This window comes from Tympanuchus pallidicinctus, unplaced genomic scaffold (assembly GCF_026119805.1).
Source record: "Tympanuchus pallidicinctus isolate F22 unplaced genomic scaffold, pur_lepc_1.0 scaffold8, whole genome shotgun sequence".
NCBI classification, from domain to species: Eukaryota; Metazoa; Chordata; class Aves; order Galliformes; family Phasianidae; genus Tympanuchus; species Tympanuchus pallidicinctus.
In genome coordinates, this window is record NW_026294802.1 from 53,155,886 (window position 1) to 53,180,051 (window position 24,166).

Genomic DNA, 24,166 nt, shown 5'->3' on the forward strand with positions numbered 1-24,166 from the left:
AGGAAGGAGCTGTGAGCTGGGCCTGGTTTGTGCATTGCAGCCTTGGCTCTGACGAGTTGCTGCGACGTGGAAGCTGGAGATTTCTGCAGATAGATGGGGAGAATTTCCCCTCAGTGATGTGAGGCTCTGTCCCATAAGCATCACTGTTCCCTGGCTGCGGGCTGCTCAGTGTCTCAGCTTGGAAAGCTGTCGATTCCTTGAAGGATAAGAGGCTCTCGCCTGCAGCGCTGTGGCTGCAGATGCTTTCCTTAACGAGGCTGATGTTATTTGTCTCCCGATCCCTGTGGGTTTTCTGCTTCTTGTAACAAGGGAGGGTCAGATCACAAAGAATCCCCTTGTTGTTTCTGTGATCTAAAAGCGACGTGAGGGTGGGAGGAGGAAGCGCCTTTCATCCTTGTCGCTGCCTTTGGCACAGGCAGGAGATCGCTCATATAGGAACACTGCTAGGAATGTTCTCTTGTAAGGCTTTGCAGGGATCAGGAGAGGCATATTATCACGTCTTGTACACTTTGGGAGAAAGTCCCTCTCTCAAATGTTTAAATTAAAACAATCTGTCTTTCTGCAACTGTTGGATGCTTTCCCTGCTGACCTCAGGAGCTGGGACTGGGAGGAGCAAACTGTGCAGTGTTTGTAGCTCCAGCTCCTTTAGAAACTTCACTTCTGGTTCCCTGCAGGATGCAGAGCAAGACAACAATAAAGGCCATATCTGCACTGGAGACATCAGTTTTCCCACTGCTCTCATGTAATCAACAAGAGCTGTGTCAGGAAGCAGTTGTTGTCTTGCAAGGCTGTGGATGGAAGGAAGGCAGCAGCACTCAGTCCCTGACGGAGCTGGTCCAGAGGATGACAGCATTCATGCTTGAGTTGGGATTCCTTCTGGAGAAACGCAGTGTGAATTCTGTCCTTGGAGATGAGGTTCCTATAAAACATGTGTGCGCAAAGATCTTTGGGTTCTTCATCCAAAGTTAGTTTAAAAATTTGTGCCAATAAACTTAGAGGTGCTCCAAGACTTTCAGCTCATGCTAGAATTGATGTGTTCTGACTGTTCAGAGTAACTGAGCAACCCAGTGCCCTTCCCTGTCTGCAGCTCCCTGCTCTGCAGCCTTGGCCAGACGAGCTGGGGCCCTCCTTGCCCTGGGGACACATCCCAAATAAAAGCACTACTGAAATGGGCATGAGTCCTGCAAGCCCAGAAATAGCTGAGTCCAAGCTGCCTGAGCAGAGCTGCCTGCTGCAGGGTATGGATGGGGTGGGGGGGGGAGGGTTAGGGATGAAGCTGAAACATCTGAACTTGGGGGTGTGTGAATTCCACCACATCTTTGCTCCAGGTTGTGTTGCCTGTAAGGAGCCTGGATGGGATTTGGGCCCTGCATACCTGCCCCTCTTGCTGTGCTGTGGGTAGTTAACTTGATTACTTCTGATGGTGACGAAATGCAGATTCTTACAGTAAATCTCTGTCAGTGATATGATGGCTGAAAATATGTGGATGGAATGGTGTGGAGCTGCTTTGTGGAGGGTCAGGTGGGGGTCGGGGAAAGATTTTGCTCCAAAGGTGGAACACGTGGCCATGGCACAGGTATGGCATGGTCTGCTGAAGGCAGTGGGCATGGCCCTGAGCTGCTGGAGCTTGGGGAGCATTGGGACACTGCTCTCAGCCATAGGGTTGGTGTTTGGGTGGTGCTGTGTGGAGTGGGGGTTGGACTCGGTGATCCCTGTGGGTCCCTTCCAACTTGGGATGCTCAGCAGTTCTATGAAGGGCTCTGGTTCATACTTGTGAGCTCACCCTACAGCTACAGACTTGAGCTTGAAGCTTCCAGGAATGCAGCTGCATGGGAGTCCAGCTGTTACGAATCACCGGGTATCTTTTAGGTGGGATCACTTGAAAATCCCAACCTCTGAAGCTCTATGAAACAGATCCTGCTGTGCTGAGGTCCGCATCTGCAGGTGTGTTCCAAGTAATATATGTGGGGTAGATGCATTCCAATACCTTTCTTTCCATTTTAGTGAGCAGTGCATGACAGCACGATGGGGGCTGTTAGACCAGGCAGGTGTGTCACGCCTGTGCAGCATCAGTTGACACAGGATTAAATAAGGCATGTGGAAAATTCTTCTAGGAAGTAAAGCGTAGTGAGAAATAATCACCAGGGAGCTGGGGAGGTGAAATAACCTGCTCCAGACAAGCAGCAATCCTTGTCTGTGCCCTTGGAGATCCGCCAAGTGATGGATCAGCACTTCGGGAGGAAGCGGCACACTTGGCACGAGCGAAGCTTGCGGGTCTGTGAGAGCATCCTGCTGAGGGAGCAGCTCTGGTGTTGCACTCAGAGATGTCTCATCAAGTGCAAAGTCTCTCGGTGAGCAGAACGGATGTGAGACAGGGAGTTATTTGATAAGGCAAGGTGTTTGTACCTCTTGGAATCTTCTGTGCCTGTCCTGCTGGCCTTTGGCTGCAATGGGCAGAAGGCTGAAAGGAGTCAGGATGGCACAGCGAGGAACAGAGTCCTTTCCAAGCCCTGGTGGGTTTGGGGTCTTGTATGCAGCTAATACATCTTAGGGTATCTGTCAAACTGAATGGCTCTCCCTTGAAAACCTCAGGGTATTTCCAAAGATTTATTGAAGGGAGGAACACACTGTGACCCCTTTGCACTTTAGCAAGGATAAAAATTTGTTTTCCCATAGCTATGGAAAGTCTGTCCTCCCTTGGAGTAATAAATGACTGCACATCAAATGTGTGCAGATTGCTTTTAAGCTGTTGCATATACCCCCATATGAGGTACCTCGTACAAAGCTCATTTTCTCGACGGAGAGAATATCAAGCATATTCCATGTACAGATCAATCTTCTCAAAATATGCTGATAACTCTCCTTGACATTTTCCCTGTCTCCAGTTCCCCAAATATTTCCTTACCCCATGTGGCTGCTTCTGCGACTCAACACGCCTCTTGCTCATTTGTGTGACGAGTTGCTCTAGCCTGCTCTGCTTGTCTGCATGAATTGCTGCCTTGATGTGTAATTTACCTTCTCTCTCCGTATACATGTGAAGAAAAAATAGCAAACATTCCTTATACACATTCACGAATGGATGCACAAATGATTGGAAGTGTCAGCACGCGCTTTTCCAGATGGTGGAAGCATGTTCATTTATTTCAAATGTCAAACTCAATGAAATTAATTACTCCCAGACTTAACTGAAGCGATGGGGAGATTCTTGTCTCAGTTCCTCGGCGTGGGGTGAGGTTGCATGCACTAAAGAAGCAGCAGCATTCGGGAGGTGGGATGCGGTTGCTGGGCTGAGTCTGAGCACTGCTGTTGTTGTCCTGTTGTGGTTGCAGGGCTGCTGTCCTGGTGCTTGCTCTGGCATCTCGCTGCACTCTAGCAAGCTCTGGCATCTGGATTTACCCTTTATCTTTGGTTCTTCTGCTTTGCTATCAAAGGATGCTGCTGTTTTTTTTTTTGTTGTTGTTTGGCTGTTGTGAATTTTATTCTCTCTTTTGCAGCATTCCTTGGAGTTTGCAGGCTTCTTGGGGGCAGTGGTTGAGGAAGTCCCTACTAGCTGGTCAGGACTGTAGAGAAATAACTCTGGTTGGTCAAGTTCCAAGTGTGGATGCTTGATTTGAACATGGAAGGGCTGAATTCCAGCTTAGCAATCCTGAGTGAGAGCTGTGGGCTCTCTGTACCTCCAGAACCCAGGCTGGGCGTAGGGAAATCCATGCCACAACCAAAGATGAGGTTTGTTTCTTGCTGTTTTGTCACACCCATGGTCTGCTGGCATCGTGGCTGTTGTGCTTTTGGGAACTGTGCAGAACTGCAGGGTGCTGCCTGGTGTTTCTTGCAGGCACTGGTTCTGATGCAGAGCTGAAAGGCTTTGCTCAGATCCTTAGGCACAACACTGCGGATCTGTCTTAAGAGTTCTGTTTCCTCCCTGCATTTTGCCCCCAGAAGAGCCTGTTCTTGTAAGGGATCTTAATGCCATCCACTTCTGGCACTCATATTCCTTCTTTCAGATGGAGCTTCTGTAAGCCAGTCATTGGTTTGCCACTTACCTTAGGGAAAAGGCTGTTATCAGAGAATTTCTGACAATGGCTAATTTAGGATTAATCTGTTTTTAACCTCGTGGTCTCCGTGCCTTTAAGCCCCTTATCTGGGCCTAACTCCATCTTCCTTAGTGGCCACTTCTTCCAGTCTCTCCCAGCACTATCTGTGAAGCCTCCCTTGCCCACCATACCCAGAAAAATAAACAGCCAGGGCTCCTCTTGCCCTCTATTGTCTCTCTCTTTTGTATTAAGTACAGTAATGCCTCTGAGCTACCCTGGGGCTTCTTCGTTCCCATGCTTCCCCATCCCTCTTACAAAGGACCTCTTTTCTCCCTGTGTTCTGGGTGTTGTGGCTCTGCAAATGTGCCAGCGACCCTTTGCTCCTTATGAAAATAGCCCCTGCCTTTTTGTAGCTGTCACTTATTCTTGCGCCTGTAATTAGACTTGATCCTGCCTGTATTATTCCCCTTGACCCTTCTCTTCTTACCGCAGCGAGTATGTTTTTGAACATGCTTTCAGCTCCCTTTCTACCTGCGTGTATCCAACTGTGCTGGCTCACACAAGTCTTCTTTGCACTGAGCTGGAAGTTTAATTGCAAGACTGCAAGCTTTCCCAAATCTTTCCCACTTGTGTGTTGTAAGACTTCCCTGGGATGTGGCTGCACGCTCGTAGTTCAGATTGTTGTTCCATATGCTGTTGCCTAAAGCTGGTGGCTATTCGTGTGGCTCCCTCAAACATCCACCTCTGTGGGTATTCAAATGCTGCTGTTGGCATTGAGTTTGAAGTAACATCTTCATTCTGGTTGGTGGTTTGTTGGGGATCAGAGGTGCAACAGCTGCTTTTTGCAGTGTCTGCAAGCAGGCTGCCTCGTTTCCCTGGGATCCTGTTAGGCTGCTGAGGGGCAGTAAGGCAGGCAGGTTGGGTCCTTGCAGGTTGGCCAACATCATCGGAAGGGGGGCAGTGGGAGGGCTGTGGGGCTGAGGCAGGTTCTCCTGCATGTGTTGGGGTGAGATGTTAAGATGTGTTTGGGGCTGAGTAGCAGTGGCAAGAAATGCAATGTAAAGCCAAATAATCACGTGCTTAACAGCTACTCTCTAGCATAGGTGATAAAGGGGAAGTTTATTGGTTGGTCAAGTCAGTAATGTCCAGTGCTTGTAGTGGAAGATGAACTGTCTCCATTTGTCACTGATTGCTGTGACTCTGCCCATGGGCACTTGTATTATTCTGCTTTTGATAAAGGAAGAAAATAAATTCAGCAAGCACGGTGAGCCCTGAAAGCAAACAAAAAGGGCAGTGCCTTTTTTGTATATGCAATATGTAAACATAGTGCTCTACAGAGGAAATCATGTAAAATTAGCTTATCAAGTCAGGGTATTTTGTGCAGGTAGAAAACCTGATGCACAAACTGCATCTTGCTTAGAGCTCAGGGTGCTGGTGGTACCAGTAGTGGTTATCATAGCTTGCTTTGGGTGCTCTGCCTGCTGTGATTGCATTTCTTACCATCATGCAAATGGTGCTTGCTGTGCTGTGCTCTTCTGCAAGTGTACATTTTGATTACCTGCCTCCTAGGGATGGATTCTGCCAGCTTTATCACCTTGCCTTAAGTAAATTGCTGCTGAACATATTGGGGTTGTTTGAAAGCAGTGTAATATACTGTTCCTTGGTGGGAATAAGACATGGAAGAATTGTGGGGAGCATATGGCTGTGCCAGGCATCCATAGCAAACCTCAGCTCTGCTGAGCCACATTGTGTACAAAGCTGGAATTTTGTTTCCCTTTAGAGAATTCTGTTGTCTGATGGAAAACCTGTCCTTTGTTGTTACCAAATGTCAGAACAAGACTGGGAGCCCTCGCTCACAGTGCTTTCCCTCTGTGGGGAGCACTGTGCTGTGGGTCCAAGCACTTTACTCACAAGTTGGTTGCTAGCAGTCAAGGTGCCAGCTCTCTGCAGAGCTGTATGTATTGGGATATGGAAAGCATCTTTACGATGATGATGATGAGAGGCAGATTGAGAAAATGTGTCCTGCAGGCAGAGCTGCCCACATGCAACCGTATTTTCTTATCTGCTGTAACGAAATCTTCAGCTGCTTTCATTCATTAGATGGGGGAGAGTTGAGCAGAGGAAAATATTTCAGCTGCAAAACGTATCCTGCAACCTACAGCTTGTGATATGAAAGGAAGTCCTTGTGCTTGCTTTAAGCTATCAAATGTGGCTGCAAGGAAACTACTGCTGGGCTGTGTGTGTTTTTAGCAGTAACAGGACTTTGGTTTTGAAGAAATCCGTTTGGAAACAGGGTCTTCAAGTATGGTTGAATTCATATTTGGGAGTGTTTTGCTAGAGAAGTTTTATTGGTGCCTTGGGACTGGTTCGTGGGAAGGTTACCCAACATTTATCTGCCATTTTACTAGCAGGGAACACTAATTGCTTTCTTGCTGAAGCTAAATGGGCTCACAGTGAGTCAGGTTCTCCTTATGAGTGTGAATAGAGGGTCACCTTTGCACTGGGCTCCCCTAGAGCATCTCCAGGAGGTTTGTGTTGGGCTGAGCAACTGGTGACCAGGCACTGATCCCTGTTGGAAGAAGCTTCCAAAGAAAGTGTGCTGGGTTTGAGGTTCTCACATCTATCCTGGGGGTGGAAAGATCAATGGGATGGAGTGAGACATTTCCTTTCTTACTGTTCCAGCTTAGCTTGGTGGTTCCAGATAGCTTCATTTCTGCTCTCTCTGCTGTGTTCTCTTGGATTGTCTTGCCTCCAGTAACTGGAATCCCAGCCCTAAAGGCCTCGTGAGCACAATAAAACTGAGGAAAGCAGAGGAGAAAGCTACTGAGGAAGTGAATTATGTACGTCAGCCATCCGTTGTCAGCTGGTGGTGTGCATGTGGCAGTGAGGAGGGGAGGTGAGAAGGTGAACCTGAGCTTCTTGTGATGAAAACAAGTTGTGCCCAAAGGCAGGACTGTGCCCTGGTCCTTTAAAGGGGATCAGGAGGAACTGGTATGAGGAGCCTGTGTGTGTGCATGGATTGCAGTGCATCTCCAGCTGTGTGGCTGGGGATGGGGCACAGGAATGCCTCAATCTCCTGGCTGCTCCTTGCTGCACTGGGAATGGCTCTTCTTATCTTCTGCTTCATCGGTCTACTTGAAACCTTGCCTTAAAACTGGCCTGTGCACATTTCATTCCTGGTAAAGGCCACTGTGGGTACTTTGGCGTGCATTTATCTTGATTTTCTGTGCTAAATGGATTACTTGTAGCCCTGTTATGCCTATATGCTACAGTAGGACTTCAGAATTAAAGCTCGTTTTGCTGGGCAAGCTGTGTGTGTTCAGGGCAAGACTGGGCTGAGAAGTGAAGGCAGAGATGAGCAGAGCTTGCAGCAGGTGTTGTGGATGTCATTGGCCTCTAATTATTTGGTTAATGCCGAAGTAACAATAATAAAAAGCTTTATTTAAAGCAAACAAATGTGAATAATTATGTAAATATTGGTCTGGGCCAGCGTTAGAGTCCTGGGAAAGCTTTTTGGATGGTTATCTTGGATGCTTCTTTCAGCTTTTACAGTAGAATATGTCAATTTAGATACTGTCTTTGGGTCTGAATTCTCCTTCGTGTTTAACAGAAGACCTGAGGAGTAATTTCAGTTGCTAAATGCAGCAGATATTTCCTTAAGCAGTGAATGCACAAATCAGTGTAATCAGATTTAATGGAAAATATCTGAAAGGGGGAAAACTGTGCAGACCCACATAAATCATGGTCAGTGCTACAGAATGTCATCATGGCCCTTGTGGGTTTCCAGCAAATACAGCTGTGATCTCATGGGGATGCTGTTACATGATGAGCAAAACCTCATCAGTTCTGCAGGGCTCCTGAAGGAGCAGTGAGATCTGTGATGGCTCCTATGGAGGGTTTGTCTCCCACCACACGCAGGTAGGGGGAGGCTCATGAGTGGTAATTAGCTGCTATTTGCCTCCTGATTGCTGTTTGTAATGGAGCTGCTGCTCTGAGGGAGTTAATGGGTTGGCTTTCTCGGGTCAGAGATCGGAAAGGGCAGTGGAGGCCAAACACCAGTTTCTTGATATCACGCTAATGCCATTTGATGTGCTCAGCTGATGGGAATAAAACCCCTTCCAACCTTTGCCTGGACTGGGAAGCTGTGGTGTGGAGGAATCCTGCTCATCTCAGAATGCTTTGACTGCGAAACCTCCCCCGACCTGCTGTTACTTAATTTGGGCAGCAGGGAAATATGTAATGTGCGTACGATTTTTGATTCGGAAAGGAATGGAATTGGAAAGGAATGGAAGCTGAGTGTTGTGTTTGGATGAGCCTCTCTTTCTGTGCATGTTTGGATGTGGGCAGCTGACATATTATTCTAATGGGTCCATAAAACCTTCCAGTGGTCTGAAGTAAAACGATGCTCATTCCCTATTGGAAGTAGCAGATGTTGGATCAGGAATGGGATCTGGATAAGAGTGGGTTGGAACTGAGAGCACCATGATGAGGTGGACGCGTAAGCAGTCGATTTCTCTCTGCCCTGAGGGCATCCAGACTGCTGTGGTTGCTGAGAACTGATGAACTCACGGCTGTGGGTCTGTGGCTAACTGGAAAACAAGCTTTAGAAATGGTTTTAATGAAGGGAAGCAGGTATTGGAAACTTGCCTTCCAACTACATTTCTGGGGAGAATCAGAGATTAAGCAAATGCTAAGGTTTTATTGACTCGAGCATCTGAAAGGAAGAATTGCTTTTATATTTATTTTCAAAATATCCAAGTAAACATTAGTGCTGAAAATAATTCAGCGTTGAGCTTTAAAATAAATAAATAAATAAATAAAAATCAATAGCATATTTGAAAATCAAAATTATTTAAACTCGATTCCATCAACTTTATGGACAGCAAAGCACCCGCAGTGCATGAAAACGAGTCTTCAGTGGTTGCTCTGGAAGCACTGCAGCCACCCGTGCCTGGAGGAAACCTCTCTGTGGTTTCATTCCCCTTTTAAGTGGCTGATGTGATGCTCTGGTGATGCAATGCCAGTCACTGACCCACCTGCAGCTGCAGCATGGTGGAAGCAATTGTAATTAGGTGATTTGTGTGTGTTAATGCCTTTAATTAGGCTCGTGGTTGGGTAATCTGCTTGAAGGACTGCGAAATGTTTAAGGGCTGTGCTGGCTATAGGAGGCAGCAGAAAAGGTGGTTTGGAGTGGTGGATGTTCAGACTTTGTCCATTTGTTCTCTGTCCCTCTTGCACACGCGGTGAGGTGGTCAGTGCATGAAATAAAGCCAGGGTTGTTCCTTTGCAGGAAAACTGCCTGTTTCTGTCTGGAAAGTTTTGAGTGAGATCTCACACAGAGGGGATCGGTGGCCTCAATCCATGTCTCCATGGTTTCAAACAAGGTGATGCCCTTGTTCTGGGTTCAGCGCCAAGTCGGTTTGACAGCAAAGAGAGGAAGCAAGGTGTTCTCTGTCGTGAGCTCCAGCATCTTGGAATGGATGGGCAGCCCTGGCGGCTGCTGATGTGTGATGCCAATGCTCTGAGAGGTTATGATTGCAGGGTTGGTTTTTTTTGTGTATTATTCTCCTCTGCCCCTTCTGGGAGATGTGCATGCCAACTTCTTTGTTCCTTGCAGGAGGAACAATTCTGCAGCGCATTAAAACCGATTGCAAAACTTCTGACTTAAACGCGCTGTTGGATCGAGCCCTAATTGAAGACTGTAAAGAGCATTAATTAGTTGATCATTATGAAGTGCTTTGAAAATGCAAATGTTGTCCCAGTGCCAGAGTGTCTGGAAACACATTGCTCTTCTTAGAGTGGGGACGAAGCGCTGTGATTTCTTTCCCCCCTGCAGCACACCTGCTTGGGGCTCTGTGCTGCCTGCAGCTGGCTGAGCTGTGAGCACAGGGCAGTGTGGGGAGCTGGGCAGACAGCCATGACCCCTCAGCAGCACCTGGAAAATAACAAGTGCTTAGGCAAATGAGAATATTTTGCTTGAAACTGTTCTTAGCCTGAAGTGAGACTTGAGCCTTGGTTGGGTCATGAAATGGTGACAGTGGAGTGGGACTTGGAGGTCTCCGAGTGATGCTGGTGGCTGCAGACCCCTGTTCTGCATGTGCAGTCCTGTGCTTGAGCAGCCAGCTGTGCCTTCATTGGAACAGCTTGATGTCAGAAGGGTGCTGCCATGGATGGGGAGTCCTCCCTGCTGTGAGCTGTGCTGTGGTTGGGTGTATACAGAGCTGCTGGTCTTCCCTGCTTACCATGGGGACAAAAAAAGTTCTGTGCAAAGAGGGGACAGCTCTCGCATCAGTTATTTCCCTGCCTCAATCCAGAAAACATCTCTGCAGTACCCACAGAGCTGCTTTCCAAAAGGCTGTGCTCAGGTGGATGGCAGAGCCTAAGGGTGAGGTTTCTATCCCTGCTGGTCCATCTGCACGTGTGCCCACAGCACTGCAGCAATCTGCAGCCTTACAGGGACTCAGGTGGTTTTCTTTTTGTATAAAGGACCCAGATAATTTCAGGGGGATGAAGAGAAGGGGTATCTGTACTTCTGCACCTCACTTACATCCATTCATGGCTGGCATTCAGACTCTGCTCCCAGAACTGAGCTCTAAGAACACTGTTAATCATTCAGAAGATGAAGTCATGCACGGTCACGGTTTCCTTCTGCAGATCTGCTGAGTGTTTGTGGCTCTAATAACTTGGGAAGTTTCAGAGTCCATTCACCCTCACTGCTTCTAAAGGGCAAGGCTCCTGCCAGCAACCAAACTGCTGCTGGAAAGCTTCCCAAAATGTCACAGTGACTCAGAACACCATCCAAGCAGTGGGGAAAGGGGAAGGTTCCCCCTGGATGCGATGCTGCTCTTGTCATCCTCCTTCCTCAGGAAAATCTGAAACAATCCATCCTTTGGAACGAATGGGGATATTTGCTTGTCTTGAACGGGGATTTTCCCCGCAATCTTCAGTGCTTGCCTGTTAGCTGTGAATTGCCCTTAAGTTCTGCGCGGCATTTGCAGCAAAGATTTTCTGCGTGGTTTAATCGTATTCTGCAGAGGGAAAGGCTGCTCCTTGCTGCTGACACCACGGCTTTGTGAGGAACCCAAATGACTGATTATTTCAAAAGCAATTATTTATGCTCAGAGGAACAAAGATTATTTGATCTGTTGGATTTTAGCGTAGCCCTTGCAGAGCTGCTTCAGTGTCAGTTCTGGGTTTCCTTCTGTCCCTTTTGGGATTATACATAACGATCTTTCGAATCCGGCTTGGCATAATGGTTTCCTTTGTTCACAGTTGGGACTATTTGGGCCTTTATAAACCCCATAAGGGGATGATGTGAGTCACTGGTGAAATATTCAGCAATCTACAGCAATGTGAATTGACACAGATCTGTTGCAGTTATTGGAACCAAGCTGATGTGCGCCAGATGAGTATCCGACCCTGTTTGTAGACGGCCTTTTTTTGCCATATTATGCCCCTTCCTAGGGAACAAACTTCACAGCTTCGGCCCTGCGGTTTAGACTCCCCAGTTGTCCTTCTTCAAATGCCTTTCCTTTGTCCAAATGTCATTGCATTTTACTGGGCTGCTGCTATGCTGAAGAATTCAAGGGGCTAATAGTTCAGTCCAAAGGATGCTTGAACAGTGGCAACTAGAGCTTAATGTTATTGTTTATATTGCCTTAGCCTCTGCCACCTTGTTTGTTTAGTTAATTATCCAAGGGCTGGAGCTAAAAATTCAGTGGTGGTGTGCAGTGAATATATGTTGAGATTCTCCAGGTGTGGACTGCATGTTACTCAGGGAAGCAGTTTGATTCCCATCTGCATTTTGCTTTCTTTTGGATCTCGGTGCAGGAGCTGTTACCTGCTGGTGCTTGAATAATTCTTGCTATAATCTTACATATAGATGTAAATCTTTGGGCAGTGGCTTGAGAGCAAGCAAACCCCCAGTGAAACCACCAGTGAAGTGGGCACCTTCCTTATTGAAGGCTGTGCTGAAGGGCAGCATTAACTCACAGCTCGGGGGCTTTTGGGCTTCTGTTGGAAATCATTTTTTCCTTTAAAAGCAGGCAATGATCTCTCCATCTCTTCCCAAGGGTGTGTTTTTGCTGTGCGTTCAGGCAGCCCTGCGGAACCTTCCCTGTCTGTTTGAGGAGATAAGAGATGTGGTGTTGTTCTGCATAGTGCTGTTTGTGCAAGATGTATTGGCACTATTAGCTGGGGGGAAGATGATAATAATGTCATATTTGTCATCTGAGTACCTGGAAATCCTTACGAAATGATGTCTTGTAACCTCCTCAAAACAGATGCTGGTGATTTTGAGGCTTAAAGATGAGAGAAACGAGATGAGAATGTTAAGGAGCAGTCTCTCTGGCATCAGTGGACCTTGTTTCCTTGAAGCTAGGGAGCTTCGCATCTACCTTACATCCCCCAATTTGCCTGGTGCTCACTTGCTCAGCCAAGGTGCTGTGTGTGACCAGCAGCACATCTGGGTGCAACAGCTGGATCTGCCCATGTTTGGGGCCCCGTGCTGCTCCTGGAGGTGGTGATGGGCATCCGGGGCAACTCGGGTGCAGGAAAGACAGGGAGATTTAAGCTAAGGTGCAGGGTAACAACAGTGCATCTCCTCCTGTTTTCTATTACAATTCTTTCCACTTTTCTCTGAGGCTTGGGGATCTTCTCAAAGAGATGCTGCTTTGGAAATAATCCTCATTCACCTTACTTCGTGCTGCTACTTGCTGAAGGTGGAGACTTGTGGTTTCTCTTAATTGCCTGTTCACATAGAAGGGCTTTCCTTCCCATTGAGCCTGAATCATTAGCAAAGTGACACTTGGATACAAACATCCAGACTGCTGGGTCATGATGTGATGAGAGAGTTGCAGAGGGCACCTGGAATCAGTCAGGAACATGAATGCCTATTCATTCTTCAGCTTGTGACCTTGACTCTTTGGCAATGGTTGCACGTGAGCTGTAGTATGACTCAGTGCTGTGTCGTGAAGTCCTGAAAGTCTTTGGATGCCCTTTGGCTGCTGAGAAACCAAATATAGAGGAATGGTTCTCCACCATGGCGGGTTGGTGACCCCTTTTCCAGGTGCTCAAATGTCACAATTTTTACATTAATTGAAAAATACATTGGCTGTGCAGAATTATTTCAGGGTATTGGAGGGGAATATTTTCACTTAGAAGGATGTTATAAAGCAAAAGGGTGAAGAAAGGGTGTTTTCTTGACTCCTGCACTTTGACCATGCTGTCAGCTAGCACTGAACAAGCTCTGGATGTACTTTAAGATGGAAATAGACTTCCCCATTCACTACGTACTTTCTTAAACCTGCTCTTAGACACTTTTGTCCATAAGAAGGCACCTGCACTGCCACACACGCAGCCATGACAGCTATGTGTGTGTGTGCAGATTTCCCTCATTTAAACTACTGTATTAAAGCCTGTTCAGTTTCTGCTCCACTGAGGTGGACTGTGGGGGGACCCTGGGGTCTGGGGACCCTGTGACCATTTCAGTGATGAGCAAAAGGAGCTTGGAAAAGCAGGTCTGTTTTCAGCCATAGCAAACTTTGCTGTAGCATCCTTACTGGAAAATGCATAGAGATCTGTGAATGGGAAAAGGTCAGTCTGGATGCTGGCTCATGGAGTCTATCAAGTGCTGTTGGTAAGCTGACACTGCAGCACCATTGCTCTGATTTGGGGAGTTTAACTACTGCAGGTTCCCTTGGGGATAAGGGTTTGATGAACTGCCATGAAAAATGATGGGAGGGAGTTATTTTGAGTCTTGTGACACGTTGTTAGGTAACCTTTCAGACACTGGGGCTGCAGATACCCCCAGGTAACGTATAAGCAACTTGTGTATCCTGACACTCAGCCAAGTGCTTTGGGGAGTGGGATGAGCAGAGCAATGCTGAAGAAGTTCAACTTCTGTAGGTAAACACAAAGCAAGATGCCTTGGCCGGGGGAGATGAAACATGGGAGAGCCTGGGCTTGCTATCAAACCTGGTGAGAAAGCAGCACAAACTGAGGAAAGCTCAGTGCAGGTTAGCAGCTTGGTGGAATTGGATCTGACAGCTCACTCTCTGCTGCTTTGCATTGTGGAGAGTGGTATTATAAACCTAATACCAGCTGCCTCTATGCCAGGCTTTAGCATGTAATTAAATCATTACAAACCTGATTAACACACGTATTAGTCTTGTGGTTTAAGCCCTGAGTAGACACAGAGGAATTAGGGATTTCATTCCTACTCTCACCACTGTGTGCTCAGCACAGGGTCCTTCATCTCTGCCCTGTGCAGAACAAGGAGTGATGCTCTGTTGTCTCATCACAGGGTGTCCCACGCTGTTGGGTGCTGCTTTGGGGGCTCTCTGAAGCCCAGGAAAGCCCCAGATTGGATCTGACTGTGGATATTTGTCATTTGCTGCTTTGCCTTTTGGGTTTGTGGCCATCCTTCTCTGGTGCAGCAGGGGCAGAGCTGCTGCCTTCCTTGGGCAGCCCTGTGCATCTCAGGTGAAAGAATGATCCAGTGTGTAACGTGGCATAGTAATGGTATTCATAAAACAGCAAAAAAAAAAAAGCTTTCATGAAGCAACGACTAATTGAGTTCTCGGATGCAGGCCAAGCCCAGTGCAAGCTTATAAGAAATACCTTGCAGGGCCAGTCCTGGTCAGCCTGGGCTCTGTCCTTCTGGAGTGATTCCGTCAGAGCTCCACGCAAGAGATTGCAGTGTTTGAATTTGGCTGAAGGGGAAATAAATAAACTGGTTAACTGGGCACAAACAGGAGTGGCTCCTGTGTGAATCCCAGCTTTCTGGGTAGCGCTGGAGGATTCCATGCTGCTGAACTGCTCCTCAGAGCAGTGCTGGAGTGCAGTGGGAATGGGCTGAGGACTTTGGTTGGCTTCTTGCCTCTCTGGGAGTGAGCAAAGGTGACACGCACACATCTGACCCATGGTTTTCCACTCCTGTTTGCTGATGTGATTCACAGTCTGCATTCTGCTGCTTGGGCAGCACCCAGGTTGTTGCTGTTAGACTTGAACGTCTCGCTTTGAGCTCATCCGTCACAGTTAGAGAAGGACGGAGAGTCTTCCAAACGAAGATGAATTGCACTTTGTGTTGGGAGCCTGAGAGCTGCGTGGGGCAGCAGGCACTGAAATCATCCTTCAGAAAGGAGGAACGCAGCACGGAGTGCCATGATGGAGGATGAGGGTGGGTGGGAGAGCTCCGAGCAGCAGCTGGAGGCCTGGGAGGCGATGTGATTCTGCTAATGCATACAGCCAGCAAAATGTGCTGCTGGTGCCTTCGTGCTGCTCTTCCTCTCTGTGTGCTTCACAGTTATAGCAGCTCGATGAGCTCGGCTCCAAATCCCCTGCAGCCGCCTGGGGAGCGCAGCTGATGTCAGGAGTCTGGAATTCGCATCCCCTCCCCCTGCCTCTGCCTTTTTCCCCTCTTCTCCATAAATAAGTTCTGGAGGTGGCTGGGAGCTGGCTGATCTGAATCTCCCGGAGCACAGGGAGGGGGCTGGAAGCAGAACTGGAGAACAAGCAGTTGAGTCGCTTAAAGGCGGCTTGTGCTGTGCGCATGCAGGAATCTCTGAGTGAAACAAAGCCTGGTCGAATGCAGTGGGAAGATCCAAGCTGTAAAGGCAGCTTAGACAAATGTCATCCATATTCTGTGTCTAACAAGAATGAGAGACGAGGAAACGTTACAGCTGCGTGCTGCTGGGGCCAGGCTCTCTCAGCTGGTTTATTATCTGCAGCGTTGACTCGGATCTGCCATATGTTTGTAATCTCTCAGTTGAGGACCCGATTTCTCAGGATTACGGAAACTTTTTTAAAGCTGCCTAAAAATGTACGTGACTTTTCCATGCAAATATTAGGCAGATCATCTTGGTAACCAAAGCTTTTTGTGCTGTGAAAGATCTGCTCGTCGTATTTCTTTCCGTTGCTGTTTTTTGTGCTTGTTCAATGCTGATGTGTGTGCTGTAGCCTTCCCCACGGATGCAATCAGTAGCATACGGTACAGGCTCTTGGGATGTTTTCCTGTGACTCCTTTTCTCTGGTCTTTCTAGTGAGTGCTTGAGCCCACGATGAGGCCCTTTTTTCGTTATTCTTATTTTTCCCTCCCTTGAAAACTTCCTCCTGTTATTATCTTCCTGTCTTCTTGGAGATCATTTATTTTTTCATTACTTTTTGCCATGTTGGTGATGGGGATGCCGTGTGCCTCCATGGCCTTTGCAGTAATGGGATGCCTTGGGACACAGGTGGGAGCTGGGGCCCAGGAGATTGGCTGGGATATTGCAAATGTCAGAGTGCACGATGTTTGGCTGCCCTTGAGCTCTGAGTGATGTCTCTCTTCAGGGAAAATAATGGATCATGGGGCAAATGAATACAGCTGTGATGTATTGTGCAGGCAGGGCTAGATGAAGCTGTCGTGCATGCGTTTGCTTTGGGTGCTGCCATGGGTTTGCTGAGTTGGGCGGTTCGTCTTTCTGACAGCACTTTGCTGCAAGTATCAGATCAGGATTCAAAACAATTTATTGCAAGCATTTAAAGTTGGGTCTGGTTACTGCACTTCTGGAGATGCCATCTCTCCCAGTGTGAGCAAGACCAGATGAGGAACTTAACGAGATGGATCACTCATGTGATTGAATCTCTAGAGACCTCAATATCTGGAGGTGGCTGGAGCCTGCTGTGTGGGTGCGCTGGGTGTGAGAACCTCTCCTTTACATACACACAGGTTTTCCTGCTGCCCTGTGAAGTCATGAGCCTGGCGGATAAGGACAGGGACGGCTGAGGCCAGGAGCTTTGTGCTTCACACTGTTAGTGCCTGTATGCTTGCTTCAGGGCACGCTCAGCTGAAGGCTCTTGCCATGCCCTGAATTCCCACAGAAACCAGAACGTGCTTTTTTGGAAAGCCAGCGTATAACTCGACTTTTCCCCTTCCATCAAACTTGTGTTTTGCTGCCTGCACGTGTGTGTATGTTTTGTGCAGCAGTCAGCACAAGGCAATGCTTGCCAAAGGGGAAATCTCCTTTCCTTGCCCCAGGCAGGACTGGGTGCTGCACACAGAATCCTCTGAGCAAGCCTGCAGGAGCAGGACCAGCACTGACACATCACACTGGGATGATTCTGCCACAGCTCGCTTGTAACCCTAAGCATGGCCGTGGGTTTACCTGTTATTCCAGCTGGTGTGAATTGCCCTGTGCTTGTTTCTCATGGTACAAGTGTGTAATCCTTAGGGATGCTCACTCTGGTGCTTGCTTTAAAACTTATTTTTCTTTACATCGACTAATTTAAGAGTAAAAGGTTTGCCTTAGCATACTTCTGGCCCTGTTGCCTGTTAATTCCTGTTCTCTGCTTTTCTTTTGGCAGCTGAACCTGCAGACCTCTTGAAGGTATTAGATTTTCACAATTTACCTGATGGTATCACAAGAACAACAGGGTTTTGCACAAGCAGAAGATCTTCAAAAGAAGCAGATGTTGCTTACAGAGTAACAAAAGATGCTCAGCTCAGTGCACCGACAAAGCAGCTGTATCCTGGTAAGTCTGCAGCTTTTTGTGTTAGCTATTTAGAAATACCTGATCCTTTTCTCAGCTTCTCCAGACACACACAAGGCACTACACGCTTCCTATTCTCTATGCATGCTCCCTTGGCGGAGAATGAGTGATTCTGCTGTTTTTTGGGGTGGGTTGCAAGCTTGCAACCATCAAACGCAGCAGTAAGTCCTTTTGTCATCACATTTGCATGTAGTGACAGGTTTCATCGAGGGAGATGTGGCCAATGCCTCCACGTATGTTCTCTCCTATATTAGAAAGTTTGTGCTCTCATTATCACACAGTGACGTCCAGCTGGGAGAGACTTGGAAGATGCAAAGGAGCGCAGGCCGCGTTGTGCTCTGCGTTTGTGGAGTGCCAGGCACAGTAGGAGCCTATTCTGTGGCTGTGGTGTCTCATAACACAAATAAGCACCATAAAAAAAGAGTAGACTGCCCCACGAGAACAGATGTCTCAAGAAGACTGTTTGAAGAGGCTGGAGGTTCATTAGAGCAAGCCACAAAGACACAGGAGTTTACAGAGCCCTTGAAGAGTGCTGCTTTGAGGAAATGTTTCCAGTTTGGAACAGAGTGGATTTAAGAGCTTCCCAGTGGTTGCTGGAGCCACTGTGAAATCTTGCCCGACAGCCTTTTTTGGTGCAGAAAGCAGAAAAGTAGTGACTTCCAGCCAATTTAGCAAACATTGGTTGCCGCTGCTTCAAGGAGTTCAACCTAAGAGCATGCAGAACCGAACCATGGTCGCAGAGGGTAACTCCATATCGTGTGAGAATCTTGTTTTTGACTCATCTCGCTGTTTGGACATCCTCTGAGTTCGTGGCTTGCATCTGCTGTTTTTCATGGGTGAGATGCAGATGGTGTTTCTTTGATGTCATCAAGCAACTCCTCAATCACTTCCACTGGACAATGGTGGAGCAATTGAGACAGCTCTACCTCTCTGTGGACTCTTATGAAATAATCTGCTCTGCTTGCTCAGGAGATGGGAAGGGAAGAGCAGAGCGGGGAAGCCCTGCTGTTTTCCATCAGAACCACAGCTGTTTGCTCAATACATCCCCATAACGAGCCGTGACTTGAGCTCACACCACCAGATGAGTGAGAGAGGGGAGGTAAAGGCATCGAAGTGATTGCAGCACAGTGCGTTAGGGGAAATGTGGCTTTGGTGACTTTGTGTGTCACAGAATGACTTGCCCTCTCTGCTCTTGAGCACCACAGGCAAGCGTACACAGTGCATAATATTTTGTGCTAATTAGAAGTTGGTGTTTTTCTAAGATGGTAATTTTATGGGTTTTGCATTCTGCTTCTGCAGCCACAGCCAGCAAAGCAAGAGATATATATAAAGCCTGTCTGTTTTTCAAACCCACAGGAGTGAGAAAATCTGCTGAGATGCTCTTTGTCCTCCCTCCATGAATAAGTTCTGCTTCCCCGCAAAACCATGCTCTTCCAGCAGAAGCAAGAGAGGCAGGGTGTTCAGTGGCAGCCAGCAGAATGTCATTTGCATTCTTTCAGCAAATTCTGCCTTCTATGTGCTGCTTGTGGGTGTCTGCACGTATAGATATGAATGTATTTAAGAGCTGAAGAATCTCTGTTATAACTCGAACAGTCATTCTGAGGAAAACATCCATTCCAAAACTGAAAGTTTTCTCAGATGAAGAACAAGACCAGAGCTTGGTGACACCACCAAGAAGCTGTTCTGCTCTGAGAAGTGGCTGTGGGAACGGCACCAACTTGCACAACAGTTCTGCTCTGTGGTTGTACTTGGAACTGGATCATCTCGTTGTTTTTGCTGGTTGTTTTTCTTTGTGTGTGTGTTATATGGCTAAAGCTTTCTGGTCCTTCCCAGATAAGAGTCAGGGCTCTGCCAGCCCCCTCTGCTACACCTGCAGCACCAGCACTAGGAAGGCATCCCTGGTGTCTGTGTTTCAAAGGCTGAGCTTGCATGAGAGCCTTCCATCCTTGGTCCCAGCACTCAGAAAGGAAGAAGCTGGGCCTGATGCTGCTCTGTGTGCAGCAGAGCGTGCTGCAGATGCCAGCTGCTCATGTGAAGCAGTGGATGTTGGGGCCGTGCCGCCCTTGTGCCCACCCCACACCTCAGTGCTGGCTGCTGGAGCAGCGATGCTGGCTCTCCCCATGGATCCATCTGCAGAATGGGGGTCCAAACCCTTTGCTGCTTAGCAGAATGTGGTAAATTTGAAAGGCTTTGGTCATGAGGTTAAAAATAAAGACACTGCAGTGAGCCAAACTCAGCATTAGTGCAGGGCTATGAGGAGGAGAGAGGGATGTGCAGTGAGCTCACTTGAGTGGACTGAAAATCGAGGCTTATTCCCAAGCCCCTTGTTGGGGATGACTTCCCTGTCTTTAAAGGGATTTGGAACAGTTTCTATGCTCTCCATGTATTTATTGTCATGTATATATTGTCCGTGCGGATGTGTTTTCATACATCACTCAATAGCCTGGGTCACTTCTGTGACAGTGAAGGCATTGTTATTTTGCCAGGACAGCAGAGCAGTAACAGTAATGTCAGCTATAATTCATCTGTTATGGTTATTTGGGTTGAGAAACTCACATCACCATGGAGACATTTTAATAATAATGAAAAAAAAAATTAAAAGCAGCTTTTTAATGAGTTGGCAGCTTGCTCAAGTTGAAAGGTACTGTATTGTGGATTCATAATGAAATTTTGGACATGAACTATTTTACATAAAAGGCCCCAAACTCTAGCCTGTAATTGGAACCAGGAAGGCGTATGGTCTTGATTGAGCTCTACAGGAGGATTTGTGTATATTCAGCAGGAGGGAGATAAAGCTCAGTTCATCCTAGGGGAGGCACCAAGATCAGATGCCTGCCTTTGCCAGATATCTGGGTCTGTGTCCTAGGAGGAAAATCCTTCTATTATTACCACAGCACTGAATTATTGACTGAGTCCTCCATTCAGAAGATGCTTTCTGCTTCTTTACAAACGTGGTCTAACTGGGTGAGCGATGCTGACTGTGCGTCTGTGCAGGTGTCCCCAGCTGCCCGCTCGGTGTACCATTTGCATGCCTTCTCCTGCCTCCTCCGTTGTTCTGCAGTGTAGTCCTCTGCTGGAGGGCTAGATTCACTCACAGCAGTGGTTAATAAAGTTTGAGCAATTCCCAGGCAGAAGAAAAGAGTGATTTCGTGGCCTCTTTCTTTTTGAACTCGCGAGCTGTGCTGTAATCAGAAGAATTCCCTGCTCACGCCCCTGTACCCAGGTCAGAATCCCTTATGCCCCACTGGGATACCATCTAAGAAAAGCCTGTAGGGGCAGAGGAAACCTATTGGAAGCTTTTGGGCACTGAGCTTGACAATTTTTGCGGTTTATATGGCTGCGAATCTGCAGCTGAAAAATGCTCTATTGTTGTTGTTCCCTTCGCTGCCGCACGCAGATGGTCACACACACATACCCTGCTGCCCATGGCAGGGCTGCCCCACTTTGCTCTGCTTGGTATAAGATTTCCCAAGCAGATACCCAGCAGTACAATGCAATCCTTGTTGTGAAAGCCTGGACCTTGGAGGAAAGATACCCTGCACGTCTCGCACTGCTGAAATGAGGTTATGCCCTGTAGGGTACCCTAATTTTTTGTCGTCTACTGGAATCTGATCAAACAAACTCCTTTAGTAACGCATCTGGGGTTTTTAAGACCTCCTCTTCAACGTGTGCATCCAAGCTTTTCCATTTGTGATGGTTCTATATGAAGGGCAGAGAAAAGACGAGCTAAGGAGACACGTCCTGCACGGGGCATGGCTTGGTGATGTTTGTGTCCACTTGAAACTTCGAGGGCATCAGCCCAGAGTTGCAGACCCTTCCCATGCAAACCTTGCAAAAATGGAAAGATACCACCTGAGATCAGAGAAGTCTGCTTTCCTGAGTGGAGAGAAATCATGGAAACTTGTGAGCTGTTCAATATGCAGACAAACCGGCGTTTCCTGCTGTTTGCCAGATTTATTTCTGCTCACAGATTTTTTTTTTTCCCCTGTACCAGCCCTGAAAGCCAAAGCCACAGAATGCTCTGTTCTGGGCCTGGAATAGATGAAACTTGATGCAATTCCCCTACGTCTTTACATACAGTGTTGGAGAGTTTTATTTGCCTAACTGGTGTGGAATGCTTACCTCCCTCTGTCTTTCTGATGTATTAAGTTAATTTGGAGATGGTGTGATAAATGAAAGAAAGGAAGTTTCTGCCTTCTCTCCTTAATTCTCCAGGACGCATCGAGGAGGAGTTTGGTGCAAATAATACATTTAAACCAACAGTTTTTTTAGAGCCTCTGTTTTCCCAGCATTGTATTCTCACTCTGGAAGACCTTGAACTGTGCTGCAAGTTGAAATATGGAGTGGATTTTGGCTGTGTGGCAGGGCAGTGAGGGCTGGCAAAAGGCTTTCCGATGATTAATGGAAGATCCTTGGTGACGTTCAGTTCTGTGCCATTAGAGTGGGTAGCCCTTGAGAGGCACTGCCCTGCTCTGGCTTTGCAGGTGCAATCTACTTCAGGTTCCAGCCCTGAATCTCAGTAGGCTTTGGGGGAAAAGATGGAACTCTTTCCCAGGATATGCTTCTAGAGATGCTGATGTACACACATCTGGAGGGGTGAAGAGTCAGCCTTCTTTGTGTAGATCATTAGGCAACCTATTGTTTCTGTAGGGATTCATTGTCAAGGAAACCTGACTAACCTCTTTGCTTTTCCACTCCAGCTTCCCCATTCCCAGAGGACTTCTCCATTTTAACCACTGTAAAAGCGAAGAAAGGAGGTCAGTCCTTCTTGATCTCAATTTACAATGAGCAAGGGATCCAGCAAATTGGTGTGGAGATGGGTAGATCTCCTGTATTCCTGTATGAAGACCATACAGGAAAGCCAGGCCCAGAAGACTATCCTCTCTTTAGAGGCATTAACCTAGCAGATGGCAAGTAAGTGAAATTTTGTGCACAAAGGAACAAACAGTACATTGTTTATAACAGTGCCAGCATGTGTTGTGTAAAACTGGAGTCCTACAAATGTCTGTGCATACATCCCATTCTTCAGCTGTACCCTCTGGCAGATGAACAGTGCGTATGTAAAAGGTGAACCCTGTACCAGTTAGTGCAAACTGTGTTGGTGCTTATGGGGGGTAGCAGCACTGTTGGCTCCTGTTATGAAAAGTCCAAAGGAAACCCTTGTCAATAAAAATCCCCCTTGGATCCTGCACAGGGCATAAGGAGGGTGGAAGGAGGGATAGCCAGGGAGTTATCAGTCCCTTCACTGAAGCAAGAGCAGGTGCTCTCTGAGCTATTTTGGAGGGTTGAAAAGCAAATGGCATCTGCCAGCACAGTCATTTCTCTTTCCAGTGACTCATGTAGAGTCTGCCTAAAGCTGATTTTCACCCATTTGCAGATAATAGCTGGTGTGAAGGTTTGCAGGAGAGTTTTTACGAGGGATTTGTTGTTATTGCAATCGTTGGCTTGCTCTTGAAAGACCAAGGCTCTGTGTAACATCTGTGGGCTGTGTTCTTCCAGGTGGCACAGGGTCGCCATCAGCGTGCAGAAGAAAAATGTCACCTTGATTTTGGACTGTAAAAAGAAAATAACCAAGTTCTTGGATCGAAGTGACCATCCCATCATTGACGTCAATGGCATCATTGTATTTGGAACGAGGATATTAGATGAGGAAGTCTTTGAGGTAAGTCGTGATGATGAGCAGCTCTGGAGGCGTTCTGCAGAGCTGGGTTTTGGTTTTGAGGGCTTGACAGCTCTTGTTTGAAACGTGTCTTGGATTTTTGCATGGAATTCCTTAATATGTAACTTAGTTTCTTAGAGATTGTGTTCTAACTAGGTAAATGCTTCCTCTAGTATTGATGCAAGCAGTGGGCCAGGTTGGCTGCTGGAGAATCTCCCCTGGTTCTCTGCTTTCACTCCCCTGCTGAGGTTTTAAACCAGCTCCTCTGCCAGAATCTTACGGATCTGTAGCTCTTGTGCTCTGTGTTGATGGAAAAGGCTCCACTTTTGAAAGTAGCAGGACTTCTTTTATCCCCGTGTTATGATTTAAATCCTGTTTGAGGGGCAGTAAACAGAAGAAAGAGTCTCTTGCAAATCAGTTCTCACGAAGTCCGTAGTAATCTGCGCATTTTCCGTGCACTGGTCATTGATTCCTGGTTCCTTGCACTGTGACTCAAGGAGTCTCCTTGACAGCTTGTTTGCCAGCCCCATCATCTCCCACACAGCGACTGCTTTTTAAAATGCAGCCCCAAATCGTGACGGGTGGAATGTTCCCATGAGCTCCTATGATTTAAGCAAAGAGATACAGGATTATTTATAGACGAGGTGCATATGGTAGAAGTTCTTTTCCCATACTTCAGCAGCTAGTTGAATACATCATTTTGCTAGCAATCTCAACTCCTGTGCTCTGCTGTACTTCTGAGGCTTTTATGCATACAGTGATCTCGTCCCTGAGCTTGCTTGCAAGCTAGAATTGCTTCCCTGAAATCAGTGCCAGTGCAATGGAGTGTAAACAAGGCCTGTTGACTTCCCTACCTCCTTATTTATTGAGCTTGCACGCAGGAAGTGCTGTGTCTCATGGGCCTCCCAGCCCAGCAGAGGGATAGGAAGCATCAATCTGGGGGATA

At 47.3% G+C, this 24,166-nt stretch overlaps 1 protein-coding gene across 2 annotated transcripts in view; it reads left to right on the top strand.

Moving 5' to 3' along the window:
• Positions 1 to 24,166, top strand: part of COL5A1 (collagen type V alpha 1 chain) — a 127,618-nt gene that overhangs the window by 8,998 nt on the left and 94,454 nt on the right. For both annotated transcript variants that reach the window (XM_052668038.1, XM_052668039.1), the window contains exons 2-4: positions 17,376 to 17,543; positions 22,262 to 22,475; positions 23,061 to 23,223. In XM_052668038.1, coding sequence (XP_052523998.1) covers positions 17,376 to 17,543; positions 22,262 to 22,475; positions 23,061 to 23,223 — 545 coding nt within the window. The remainder of the gene's footprint in view (positions 1 to 17,375; positions 17,544 to 22,261; positions 22,476 to 23,060; positions 23,224 to 24,166) is intronic.